General features: G+C 30.1%; 1 protein-coding gene across 2 annotated transcripts in view; it reads left to right on the forward strand.

Annotated features, from left to right (window-relative positions):
* The first annotated feature begins 8,057 nt into the window (after window positions 1–8,057).
* Window positions 8,058–14,319, forward strand: part of LOC108693041 (protein arginine N-methyltransferase 7) — an 82,771-nt gene continuing 76,509 nt past the window's right edge. For both annotated transcript variants that reach the window (XM_018201686.1, XM_018201688.1), the window contains exon 1: window positions 8,058–8,381. In XM_018201686.1, coding sequence (XP_018057175.1) covers window positions 8,058–8,381 — 324 coding nt within the window. The remainder of the gene's footprint in view (window positions 8,382–14,319) is intronic.

The following is a 14,319-nucleotide window of genomic DNA, read 5'->3' on the forward strand; positions in this document are numbered from 1 at the left end:
GTGAAAATATTGGACTCTGAAAAAATTTTTAATAAGCGATTAATATCGGAGATGTTACGCATAATAGACAACAATAGAATGGTTTAAATTTACAGCTAGACACAGAAAAGTTAGACTGAGTATTTTACATTTTTTAATAACGAATTAAATATTTTATTTTTTAACTTTATACCTTGACTTTAATGCGCGACATTATAGCATGATATTATCAATTTAACAAAGATTCAGTCTTCATTTGAAAATCGCTGTGTCAAGACGTATAAGGACTGTCCAAGAAAAAATCTTCCCACATAAAAACTCACATATCCCCCAAACCACTTTAAAAAAAAAACATTTTTTAATTTAGTAGGCTTTGCAATGAATGTAAGAAACGATTGAAACAGTTAGTTTCGTAATCGCTTTGTTCTCAGTTGCAAAATGGCAAGTGAAGTAGAAACACGCAAATCTATAATCAAAATTTTTCAAGAACACCCGGAGTGGAGTTTCATCAAAATCGGAAGGCGGGAATTTGCAGGAAAACGGTATCAATAGTCATTAAGCGTTTCAAGGAAGACTTGACTATTAACTGTAAAGAAGGATCTGGAAGGAAAAAGGATTTTCAGAGTCCAAAACAGCGAAGAAAGGGAGCATCCGAGGAAGTGACCGAGACCACCATAAAAAATATGATGGAGGGGATTCCAGAAAAAATTAAAAATTTTTATCAAAAGTAGTAGTTTTTAAGAATTTTTAAAAATATAGTTTTAATTGTAATTAAAAGACGTTTCTAAAATGGTTTGCTTTTAAAAATCGGTCAAGTGATTTGGAGGATATGTGAGTTTTTGTGTGGGAAGGTTTTTTCTTGGATAGTCCTTATTGCACGGATTCTCGAAAGTTATCATTATTTTATTAGTATGACTGCTACGAAAAATTTTTTTGTTATCTAAATATTTATTTATGTAATAGAATGCGGCGCTTATGGTGAGTGTAGGAGGAATAATTTTAAGAAATAATGATAATTGACAATCCAGCAAACGAGAATGGATTGAAATAAATTGAAATGGATTCAGATTTTCAGAAATATTGATTCACGAATGTTAAAATAAATGCTTTTTAATCCTGAATGCATTTTTCATTTATAGAAATTGCATGGAGCATATCTCTATGCCTTTCAATTTAAAAATAATATTAGCTTTTTCTGCAACACAAACAACACACAAGATGTGAAGATTGTTCAATTCAAAATTTTGAATAGGAAATGCAGGTTTTCAATCCAATTGAATCTAATTGAATCCAATTGAATCCAATTAAATCCAAAAAAAAGTATTCGCTATTTAAAATATTCGGATAGAAAAAAATTTCAATCCATTTCAATCCATTTTCTCAATCCGTTTGCTGGGAACTGCGTTGACTCCCACAGCCATTATTATTTTTTACTGATTTATTATTATTTTTTAATTTTATAATATTTGCACATCTATCATCCACTAGTAATATTTTATTAATGAACACATTTATTTGCAAATGCTGCAACAAATCAATACTATGGGCATAACCTACTTCTCCATACGAATTACAAAAATATGACGCGTGAGATCTTTTTTATTCGCGCGTCAAAATATCGGCGTCATTTATGATAATCTAACCTTACCCTTATCTGATTTTGAGCGTTAACATATCCACTGACGCTCATGAAGAGCACCAGAAGATTCCTGCGATACTTTCCTAATCAAATGAGAGTTTGAATTGTCATATTGATCTTTATCCAATAAATAAGAATCAATAATTAAAGATAATTTAAATTTTTTAAACGGTTAAAATAATATAAAATACTTTATCAACAATATCTAATTCGCTAATATTGGGTATACATATTATTGTTAATTTTATATATTAAATATTTTAAATTAACAAAATAAAAGTTATAAGAGGCTTATTTGATGATAGAGGTTTGATATGTATCATTGAAAATATACATGTCTTGTTTTCAAAATAGTACACACAGCAAATAATGGAGATAATATAACGTCGCAATTATACGATAAATCTACTATTGGTCTCATTTATTGCATTCTGTTTAACCGAATAAAAATTTAGCACTACACTGCAATTTTTATTCGCCGAATACAACATGAAACTCGCACGGAAACAGTGCAATCTAACTAAATGCGAAGATTTCTTGGCACTGGGGTAGAGCACATTAATCAAATGTGTCTGAAAATGTCCATGATGCTAGAAATCGGTCCAAGATCTCAGACAAAGAAAAAATTAACAAATCACATTTAAACAATTTGATTACATGATCATTGCGATTGGTCAATTCTTTTTTCATCCGACGTCTCGGACCGATTTCTAGCATCGTGAATATAAGGCTTATGGCATCGAAAAAGTTCGAACTCAGTACGCACTAGTGCAGTCTGCCAAATTCGCTATAAGTAACTATAGGAACCACACAAATCGTGCTGCTTGCTTATTTTTCCTTTTATAATATGGAGTGTAGTAAAAGCTAGGCCGGTTCATAATCAGATCTTATATTCAAGATCGTCTTAAGTACGATCTTAAGAAGTCATGAATCAATCAGAAGACTGCATTAGCGACTTAAGATATTACTTAAAACGATCTTGAAATAAGACTCGACTATGATTAGAGATTCTAAACGTAAAGATCGGCGAAAACCCGGCATAATGGTGTGAAATTGGAAATCTCGTGATCTTGGAAATGTACGCCAATTTTGATGAGAATCCTGACAACAAGCTGCTCGACAAACGAGAATGGATTGAAATGAATTGAAATGGATTCAGATTTTCAGAAATATTGATTCATGAATGTTAAAATGAATATTTTTCAATCCTGAATGCATTTTTATTCATTTATAGGAATTGCATGGAGCATCTCTATGCCTTTCAATCTAAAATAATATTAGCATTTTTTGTACATCGTGAATACTACTCAATTCAGAATTGTGAATAGGAAATACTATGCATTGTGAATACTGTTTAATTTAAAATTTTGAATATCCGAATTAAACCCTGATCCAGATTAAATCCTCAGTGATAACCAGACTGTCATCAGAAATTTGGGAAGTAGGGTAACCTTCATAAATCCATCTATGATTGGGGCTCAGGTGCGTTCTCTCTCGTGCATGCGCGAAACCTGGACCAACATAAGTGCGTCCTTTTCTAAATGAGGACTATCACCACTCCTCGAATGCTCGATCTAGAGATATATCTATAATCTCTATTATATGACACGCTTTACACCGAAATTATAACATTGATATCAAAGTATAAATACCACACTATAAATACATACAAGGTGCGTTCGAGGAGATGCTATTTTTAGCGCTATTTGTGTCGTTTTTTGTTTTACGTCTAATAAATAACGAAGATAAAATGACACAAGTAGCACTAATAGCGTTTCACCGAATGCACCAACAATATGGATGCTGAACTTTTTATGTGGTCCCCAATTTTTAGTGCTCTTGCGTCGATTTCCAACCATGTGGCTGCCTTCAGGAAGTTGAAATTGCAGATTAGGTTAGGTTAGATTAGGTTAGGTTAGCTAGTTTTATCAATTTATTGATTTGTAACCATTTGAAATTTGCATTTTGAAATCATTGCTTCATATTGGCTGTCGCCACTAACTTGCGATCAGCTTGCAACTAATGTAGAATCGGTTTAATGCCTCCGGCACACCAGCGCGATGTTTATCGCGCGCGACATGCGATATCCAATGAGTATACCTTTAGAATGAGAATATCGATAAAGCTGTACACTCATTGTGATCATAAAGATGCCGTCCTATAGAGAGAACAAAAATTAGCAACGAAACGGAACTCGCGGAACACAAATCACAGCCACTCTGTTTTCTTTTTTTAAATCCTTTATGTCTCATTGAGTGGAATAAACGGAAGCAGAATACGTGGAATAATATAAAATTATACTTTTTATGTTATTTACAATACTTGTAATAATAAAAATAGTATTTTAATGTAAATATGATAATGTGTATAACAAACTGATAAACATTAGAACTTCTTTAGCAGTAAAATATTTTTAACATAATCATAAAACTATCTCACAGTTAGGTTGATTGGTTAGCTTGATTCCGCTTCCGCGTTTTTGTCAGATATTGGGAGTACAAATAAGTTTTTTTTCAAAAATTAATTTATTGTGAAAGAACGGTACATAATGTTTTGTTCAAAGTAATGACCATCGCTAGCCACTACTTTTTCTCATCATTCTGGTAGCATGTGGATACCGCGTCGGAAGAACGCTTCATCTTTTGAGGCTATCCAATCATTGATACAATTTTTAGTATCTTTATATGATGTGAAGTGCTGCTCAGATAGGCTATGCGTCATCGATCGGAACAAGTGGTAGTCGGAAGGAGCAATGTCTGGAGAATATGGCGGGTTGGGTAGAACTTCCCATTTGAGTATTTCTAAATAGGTTTTGAGTATTTCTAAACCGGCGCCGCAACATGATCGATCATTATCATGCAGGAGAATAATTTTGTCATGTCTGGAGTAGTAGTGGCCGCGTTTTTCCCCGGCTCAATCTCATCAATTGTGTTCGGTAGAGAGCCCCAGTAATGGTCTTGTTCGGTTTGAGCAACTCATAATACACGAGCCATAATACCAAGCTAATCCCAAATGCACAACATGAGTTTTTTTCCATGAATATTCGGCTTGGCTGTCGATGTTGAAAGCCAGATGATCTCCATGATTTTTTCTTCTTTGGGTTATCATAGTGGATCCATTTTTCATCATCAGTGACTATACGATGCAAAAAACCCTTTCGTTTATGCCTGGCAAGCAGCATTTCACATGTGAAAAATCGGCGTTCAACGTTTCTCGGCTTCAGTTCATATGGAACCCAATTCCCTTGCTTTTGAATCATTCCCAATGATTTCAAACGATATGAAATTGTTGAGTCACTCCTAATGTAAGTGCAAGTTTTTTTTGCGTTTGGCACGAATCTTCATCCAATAATGCTTCCAATTCCGTGTCTTCGTACATTTTCGGCCTTCTGCTACATTCTTTGTCTTCGAAATTCACCGTTCTTAAACTTTTGAAACCACTCACGACAACTTCTCCCATTTAGGCGGCATCACCATATGCTTCTACAAGCAATCTATGAGCCTCAGCTGCAGATTTCTTCAAATTAAAGAAGTAAATCAAAAGTTCCCGCAAATGACGCTTATTCGGCTCAAAACTCGACATTTTCGACAAAAAAAAATATATGATGCTGATACAAAATCGCTAATATTTCAAGGTTATGGTGTTGCCGGATGTCCAATCTTATGATATGTCGTTTTACATCAAACAATTTTAACTATAGTTTATTAGTGGCGCCGTCTTTTGCAAACGGCAAAAAAACTTATTTATACTCCTATAGAATCTTAGATATAACAGAGAAGTGCAACTGAGCATATTTAAAGGTTATAATGAATTGTCTAAAGAAAAAATAGTGTTATATCTAAGTATTACGTCTACTCAATGGATCATAAGAGACAGAAAATAAACGGAATTGTAGGCTGCTGATTCATATTTACATTCATATTTATTGTAATCGTCGAATTATTAATCTGTTACTGTGTCATATTAATAAAGAAGGCAAAAACAACGTGTAACTAATTACATTATATAAACAATGACTGTAATATACAGTATATAATATTAAAATTATGTGCAACTTTTGTTCATTTCGCAAATTATAACGATGAAATTATAGCGAAAATAACGGACTGTGATTCGTTCCGTTATCAATTTCGCTCTTGGGACGAACAATCGAGCAACGCGATTGATCGAAAACTTTACTGTTGTAGAAAGTATGTGTGACTAGCTTTACGTCGAAGTTATAACATCGATGTTAAAAACGATGATAAAATTGATCTATTCCTCTGAAGAATGGCATGACTGTGATTGGCCAGTTTCATCGATATTATAACTTCGGCATAAAGCGTGCCGTGTAAACATAATGTATGACTCTCGTATTCGCTTTTCTCACATTCACATCAGATATCACAACATGATGGAGTCAATCACGAATCATAACTGATCTCTACTTGTAAGATCTCTAGCACAGGCTAGTGACAAATTCACATTACTAAGCACTTTTTAACAGAATTAATTGATTTAAATGCAATTAATAAGTAAATCCGTTGAAAAAATGAGAGTATTGATAAAATATAAAATAGAAATAAGTTAATATATTTTTTAAAAATTCGTATTAAAGTGAATTTCTCACTAGTCCGTGCCGCTCATCGTGTAATAAAATGAAAAAAAAAGCAAGCGATATGGTTCGTACGGTTCCTAAAGCCAGCGGCACACAATGCTTGATTTCTGCTGGAATGCTAGCTAGATTAGAATCTTGCCACCGTATTGGTTGCGATGCCAGTGTGGCGCAGACTTTAAGGTCATTCTACATTGGTAGTGTCAGAAGCATCGTAAGTATCATGCGACTTTAAAATTGAAGCATCAGATTGGCTGAAGTAACAAGCTTGTAATTTGCAATATCAGTACCATCAATGTGACCTTTAGGGTCGTAAACAAAATTTCTGTAACAGTAAGAATCATTCTACACAACTTGCATAGCCGCATAAACATGCATAAAGAAAATCCATCGTATTTTACGTTTGTCTTTATGACAGAAATGTGATTGGATAATTTTCTTTATGCATACGTTTATACATATGCAAGTTTATATGGATATATTCTTACAGTTGGTTCTTACATTCTGATTCGAATTAAATCTCGATGGAAATTAGATCAGTAGAAACCAGGCCATTGTTATGGAATTTAGTGTACGGCAGATCTAGTGCTCTAAGATCTAATGAGGAACTAAGGGCCAGTTAGCTTAATCGGCCGTTGACTGACCAATCGCGTTTGCTTTAGTAGAATCAACTAATTGTGATTGAGGGTTAATCAGGATTAAGCTTGATCGATGTTGATGAAATTGGTCCTAAGGGATCAATCATATTAAAGAATTTTACACCAACCATTGCAAAGCTGCTTTTTCTGCTGAACGAAACCCATGTTTCCTTTTCATCATGTATTGCTGGATTCACATTGAGGCTATGTCAAAATCTTGCTGCAAATGCTTTGATGAACCAATTAAAAGAAAAAATTTTACAAATTGACCAGTTAAAAAACGTTTTAAAGCATTTGCAGTATCGCGTACCCTGAATCCGATGTGCGTACGACGTTCCGCAACCATTCAGAAGCAGATTTTATTTCGTATCGATTATACGAAGCAATTCTGTTTTCTGATTGGTTGCAGAGCGTATGATTCACGTCGAATTCAGTGTGAATCCAGCAATGTGCAACCATAAGGGGGTCGATTCTTGCCCGTATTCATAGTCAGACCTTGTATTTGAAGCTTCCTTAAATTTATCTTTAGATGCTCAGTAGCCAATGAAATAATTCGTACAGTATCTGAAGATAAATTTAAGGAAACCTTAAATATAAAGCCTGTGAATACGGACATTTATATCTTTAAATAAGATGAAAATTATAAAAATGAGCAAATTTACTATGTGTTAATCAATGAAATTATCAGTATTCTAGTAAGTTCGCTCACTTTTATAATTTTTACCTTGTTTTAAGATACAGAATCGATCTCAAGGCCATTCTACATTGGTCATATCGTCAGAAGCGTAATCAAGCGATTTTAAAATTGAAGCATCAGATTGGCTGAAGCAACAAACTTATGACTTACGACGTTTACAATATGACCAATGTAGAATACGTTTTATAGGTTGCGTTCAGCAGAACACAACAGTTTTGCAACCGTTTTATGATTGTCTGCTAAGATAGGACTATTTCTCTTGATTTAAAAGCATAACTCAATCAGCGGGAAGAAAACTTTCAACCATTGCAAAATAAAGTGAGGAGCACAGACTCTTGCATAATTCATAACACGTAATGCATAAGAAAATAAACCAATTAAAGTCCTCCTTCCTTTCTTTTTCAAAATAAAGAACTCTGATTGGTTGAATTTCTTACGCTTTACGTTAGAGTCTGTGCTCTCCGCTTAAACATTCTGTTGAACGGAACCATAGTCGGCGACATCAGTAGCATGGAACGGATTGAACGGACGTGTGTGGAATCTTTTCCTTGGCTGTCGTGTTTAGCTGTTCGTGAGAATTGTTTACAATCTAATATCCCACATATTCCGATTTTGATCGAGGATATACCTCGATACGTGTCCTTACCTGATTATAGAGAGAATTGTATACAGACTATACAAACAATTGGTGAGATTGTACCCATTACATCGCGAGTTGCACATTTACAAAGTATTTCATCAGATCGCGAGACAAGAATTACTCTTAGTCTAAAAGAACTTCCTGTGCATGCTCTTTATTTCAAGGATAGCAAGGGAAGACACCTATTTATATGGGTAAAGAAATTAATTTGTTTCTAGAAAGGTTGTTTCAATAAATATATTTTTGCCAAAATAAAAGTAATACAGTTTAGCTGCAACATTTCAAGAATCAAGAAAATTAGGTTTATTCGACGCATTTTTTACATGAAACGAAAGAATCTGGTAAAATCTGGTAGAAGGTTGCTTCTGACAATCGAGATATTAAATATTAAAGTTGATAATGGTAATTGTTAAGTTTAGCCTTCTCACTTTCGATATTGGTGTAAAATTAGACTCAGTCGACGCATTTTTGTATGAAATGAATGAATCTGGCAAAAGATAGTCACTCTGCTCCGCGAACTGAGATATTAATTGTTAAAGTTGACAGATTAAAGTATTCAGGTTAGGAAAAAAATCTCTCACATCGATGGCATAGAGAAATAGGAGAACGTATGAAGCTAGAATGAATCTTTCTATTTCAATTACATAAATTCTGATTTGAAAACAAATAATTTGCTTTAAGAATACAAATTCTTTGCTTTAAAAACAAATTTTCAGTAATTATACAGTTTAGCATCAATCATCTCAAAAATCAATAAAATTAGGCTTATTCGATGCGTTTTTGCATGAAATGAAAGAATCTGGTAGAAAAAAGTGTCGCTCTGCTCCGGGAATTGAGATATTAAGCGTTAAAGTTTGTAATTATTGAGGTTAGGAAATCTGTCACAGAGACAAAATGAGGATAATTAATTCTCAGTTCGCGGGGCAGAGCGACACTTTTTTCTGTTATATTCTTTCATTTCATGCAAAAACACATCGAATAAGTCTAATTTTATCGATTTTTAAGATGGTGCTAAACTATATAATGACCAAATTTTCTACACAATTTTTATTTTTATAGTAGAGAATTTGGTTTTGTTGATTATGTATTTGAGTATTTATTCAGAAGTCCTCGCTTTTAATTTCAATGAAATTACTCATTTGAGCGTTTTTTGCATGAAACAAAGAATCTAGAAGTAAAATGTTATGCTGCTCCGCAAACTGAAATATTAAACGTCAAAATTGATGACTATTCAAATTAAGAAATCTGTGACAGTCATGCAATAGTACAATGTGTGTATAAAAATTGAAAAGTGTGTGTATAGAAACATTTCTTTCTCCCTTATGGGAGCTCCACTCTGAGAAATCTAATCCATGTATTTTTGTATGGATATACTGCTTCCATATTATTAAAAAATTAATAGTTTACGAAATATTTATTATTTTATGCCTGCATATGACAGAAAAGTGTAAAATATCTCGTTAGTTTTTGCTATCACTACTTTGATACTTTTATATGCAGAATAATTGGAGGAACCATATTGTATAAAAAGAATTATACAATTCCATTTAAAAAAGTGAAGAAGACCTTCATATCTTTTTAGCGCTTCCACCTAAAAGAAAAACAACATGATCAAAATATCCCTTGAAACTATTAACTTTTGTTTCGCACTTTTCCTTTTATTTTAATAAAACAAGCCAGTTATTCAGGTGATCTGTTTTAAATATCCTATATATGTATGATAAATGTATGCATATGGGGCATTCCATACCAAAAAAATCGAATGGTCTTTGTTATCGATCTCTGCCAATTTTTTTAGTGATTTTTTAATATATTTCTCATATTAAAGTATGTATTTAGTTTTTTTTTTTAATTTTTATCTCTATTAATTTCCTACGAATTTTGTTAATATTTTTAATTAATTTTTTTTCGTAAACGTTTAATTGAACTTCAAAATTATTAAAAAATACAAAATAATCACATTAAGTTGTCTTGAAATTCTCTATTAAGAAAAAAATATTTAAAAAACTTCAAGTTTTTATTTCTACTCGAAAAATTTGATTGAAATAAAAAAAGTCGATTTTCGTCAAGATTGATATTTTTAATTTTTATAAAAAAATTCTCCAATATTCTTATAAGGAACGCTACCGTCAGATGTCCAATTAGTTTTGAAAAAGTAATGGTTAGAAATTACAGTGTCCTATCTTCTATCAACTAAAATAAGTATCATTTGCTCAGAAAATTTGATATTCATTAGAAGAATGGATTCAAGTTTACTATAAGTTGATCCGAAAATGAATTTAAATGACATTTTTTCGTAAATTTTTGTCCTTTTTGGGTTTTTTTTTAGTATAATTAATATACATATTTTACGTACGTGAATAATATAAATATCGAGTAAATCGAATAGAAAGATAAATTTAGATCTCGATTCTAATGGTGTTGAACACTTATAAAGTTACACTTATAAAGTTACACTAAAATACACGTATAAAGTTGTACGAATGTATATACGTACAAAGATATAAACATTTATTTATACATTTACATACATTAGACATACATTACATATACATCTATATACATTTAGATATATACATTTTTTATTATACATATTCGTTAATATATTATTATATGTTTTCAATGAATTGAAATTTGAAAAGTTTAAAATATTTTATTGCAAGTTTATTAAAATATTTTCCTATATTATAAGGTAAAAAAATTAGAACTACATGGAACATACGAATACTAATGGAATTGAAACCAAGATTTTCTTTTCTATTCTACTTTTCTATTCTACGTATATTACTGATATATACGTAGAAAAATCCAAAAAGTAAAAAAAATTACGAAAAAATTTCATTTAAAGTCATTTCATAACGGACATTTAACATTAAACTCATTTTACATTTTACAAAAGATCCCCTTTATAATGGACCTTAACTCCATTCTTCTAATGAATATCAAATTTTCTGAGCGAATGGTACTCATTTTAGTTAATAGCAGATAGAATACTACAACTTCTAACTGTTTTTTCAAGACTAATTGGACATCTGGATAACTTCCCTTGAATAGAAATGCAAAAGAATTTAAGTCATATTTAGTTATGGTTAAAATTTTGCTTTTTTTAATTTTTTCACAATACTAAATCTATTTAGTAGATTTTTAATCTGCTGATGAGTTACATAAATTGAGAATATAAAATATAAACTAAAATAGTAATATAAACTAAAATAGTAATAAGGTTCAATAAAAAAGAACTAAAAGAAAAAGGGCTGTAAGCCTAAAATTAATCATTATAAGTTAAAAATTGAATACATTAATAAATAAAATTGTCGTTTAGCTAAATATAAACTTTAATGTGTCGGCAATAAACAAAACAAAACAAAAAACAAACATTTCGATCCATTATCAATGTTAACAAGAAATAATGAAAAATTACAAAGAAAAGATATAATTCGCTCTCGATCGCAGTAAATATTAAGAGTGTTGCTAACAGTGTATTCCTTTGGTAATTTGTACTATAGACACCGTAATTATTTCTGTTAAAGAGTAATATAATGTAAAAATATATTAGAAATAAGTAATAGTAATAAAATGTAATGATAGAAATAATAAACTAAAAAGCAAGGAATAAGAATAAAATAGTAATATATAATAAAGAAAGTACACTGAAGAACATTAAGAAGTTGTGCGATGTACAAATTATATATAATCAATTTGGTAGCAGCTAAATTAAATGAGAATAAATACCTTATGTGTCAATATAAAAAAGTCGTTTAATCTTAGACAATGCGACGAGAGTGAAAAACGAATTATTTCTCTCAGATGTTCAGAAACAATATAAAATCGACATTTTTAAATGAGAAGATTGATGTGGTAAACTATAATAGAAAGGAAAGAAAACATAAGAAGGAGAAAAATAAAGTAGAAGGAAGGGAAAATGGGGAGATGGAAGTAAAATAAAGTATAAAAATATTTAAATTAACAGACTATTAAATTAACAGACTAATACTTAAATTAACAGACTATTATCTCATCATTTTTATCTACTTTGATTTTCTATAATTCTATCATGAAATAAATGCAATACATTAAAAGCGACCTTATTGTATACACGCAATGACATTGTTGAAAAAGAAGCCTCTTGGATTTAATATCAGCGTATTAACTGCAGGATACGATTAAGCTAACAATTTTTACATTTATTATCTTTACGTTTATTATATTATATTTTACATCTATAAAAAATATACAAGTATATTTTTTCTTCTTATTAGTTTTAGTATTAAACCATTTATAATTTAATATGTTTATATTAATTGTTTATTACATGTTTAACATTGATAATGACCCGATCGAAATCGAAACGTTTGTGTAGTTCTTTATGATTTTATTTTATATTTGGATGAGATTATTTTTACTTTGTTTAATTCTTATTAATTATACTTATTATTTATATTCAATTTTTTTCTTATGGTTCATAGCCTTTCTCAATATAATTTCGATTAAAATATACTACTTTTTTGATGGTGCTTTCAACAATTCAAAAATTTTAAGAACTTTGCAAATATCTATTATCATGAAGAAGACTTTGGAGTGCTAAATTTTTTTGTCCCGGCAAGGATTCATGTGACGGAATAAGTGATGTGGTATAGTAAAAAGAATGACTATTCGTACAAGCCTTCAACGCCCATCTGATCATTAAATAACTACTCCACATGAACTGTTCAAGTAAGTCGATTGTGTATTTTGAAATGAAGTGAAAATTATAAAAGTGAACAAATTCACTAGAATTTTCATAATTTAATTGATCAATACCTAGTAATCTTTGCTCATTTTTGTAATTTTCACCTCATTTTGAATACACAATCGATTCCCAGATCCAATGAATTTGATAAATATCGTAGTAAAGTTCTCCTTAATGGAAGAATATAACTTAGCAAAGGAATATCTTGCGACTCGATTTGAAAGAGCAAATCCTGTAGCTGAGATTAAACAAATTTATAATATTATTTCTAAAAAAAAAAAATGATACGTTTATTGTCAAAAAATTTTCAAACTCTTTATTATAGAACGTACAAGAGAAAAAAATTGAAAAATAAAAATGATCCGTTATGAAAAAAATTATCTTTATATAAAATCTTATATAAAAAAATGATCTTCAATTTTTTTACATATTCTAAAAGATGTTATTTTATTTAAATAATATTTTTATAAATCCTTATTCCTTAAATAATTGTGAAATTAAAAATATATTTTCTAGTATCGTTATGAAATAACATGATTTATATAACTCATCAGCAGATTAAAATCTACTAACATTAAATAATAGAATTAATTTTAAATTCTTTGTATTTCTACTAAAAATATTGGAGAATTTTTTTATCAAAGTTAAAAATCAATCTTGACGAAAATCTCGACTTTGTTTATTTCAATCAGATTTTTCGAGTAGAAACGAAAACTTTTTTTCATATTTTTTTCCTAATAGAGAATTTCAAGTCGAACAATTTGATGTGGTTATTTTTTGTTTTTCAATAATTTAAATAGAAGTTATGTTTAACTAAACATACGAAATAAAATAAATTGAAAATATTAACAAAAAAATATGTAGGAAACTAATAGAGATAAAAATCTAAAAAAATAACTAAATACATATTTTAATGTGAGGAATTTAAAAAATCAATGAAAAAATCGACAAAGACTGGTGACGAAGCTTTTCGATTTGACGTGGAATGCCCTATATGTATCAATTAAAAATCTTAATATGCATTTTATATCGAAGTAATATTAGTTTTAACATTTTTTAGCTGTCTATCATATATGTGTACGTATAATTTTGTGTATCTTAATAATTAAAATAATCGTCTTAACGACAAGTTTATTTTTTAGATTTTTAACATCAAGTTAATATAAGTTATCTTAATGACATCTTTGACGTTAAGAAATATTAATTATTATAATATATAATATGCTCCTTGAGACATTATATTGCCATAATATTACTGTGATATTTCATATTATTTATCAACATATATTAATAATATAATATTTCTTATGTATTGCAATATTGCTATATTATTGTAATATTGTGTATTGTAATATTATGTGCTATATGGGAAATTAATAATATAATAACACATAATAATATTA

Source organism: Atta colombica, unplaced genomic scaffold, assembly GCF_001594045.1.
Source record: "Atta colombica isolate Treedump-2 unplaced genomic scaffold, Acol1.0 scaffold86, whole genome shotgun sequence".
Lineage (NCBI taxonomy): Eukaryota > Metazoa > Arthropoda > Insecta > Hymenoptera > Formicidae > Atta > Atta colombica.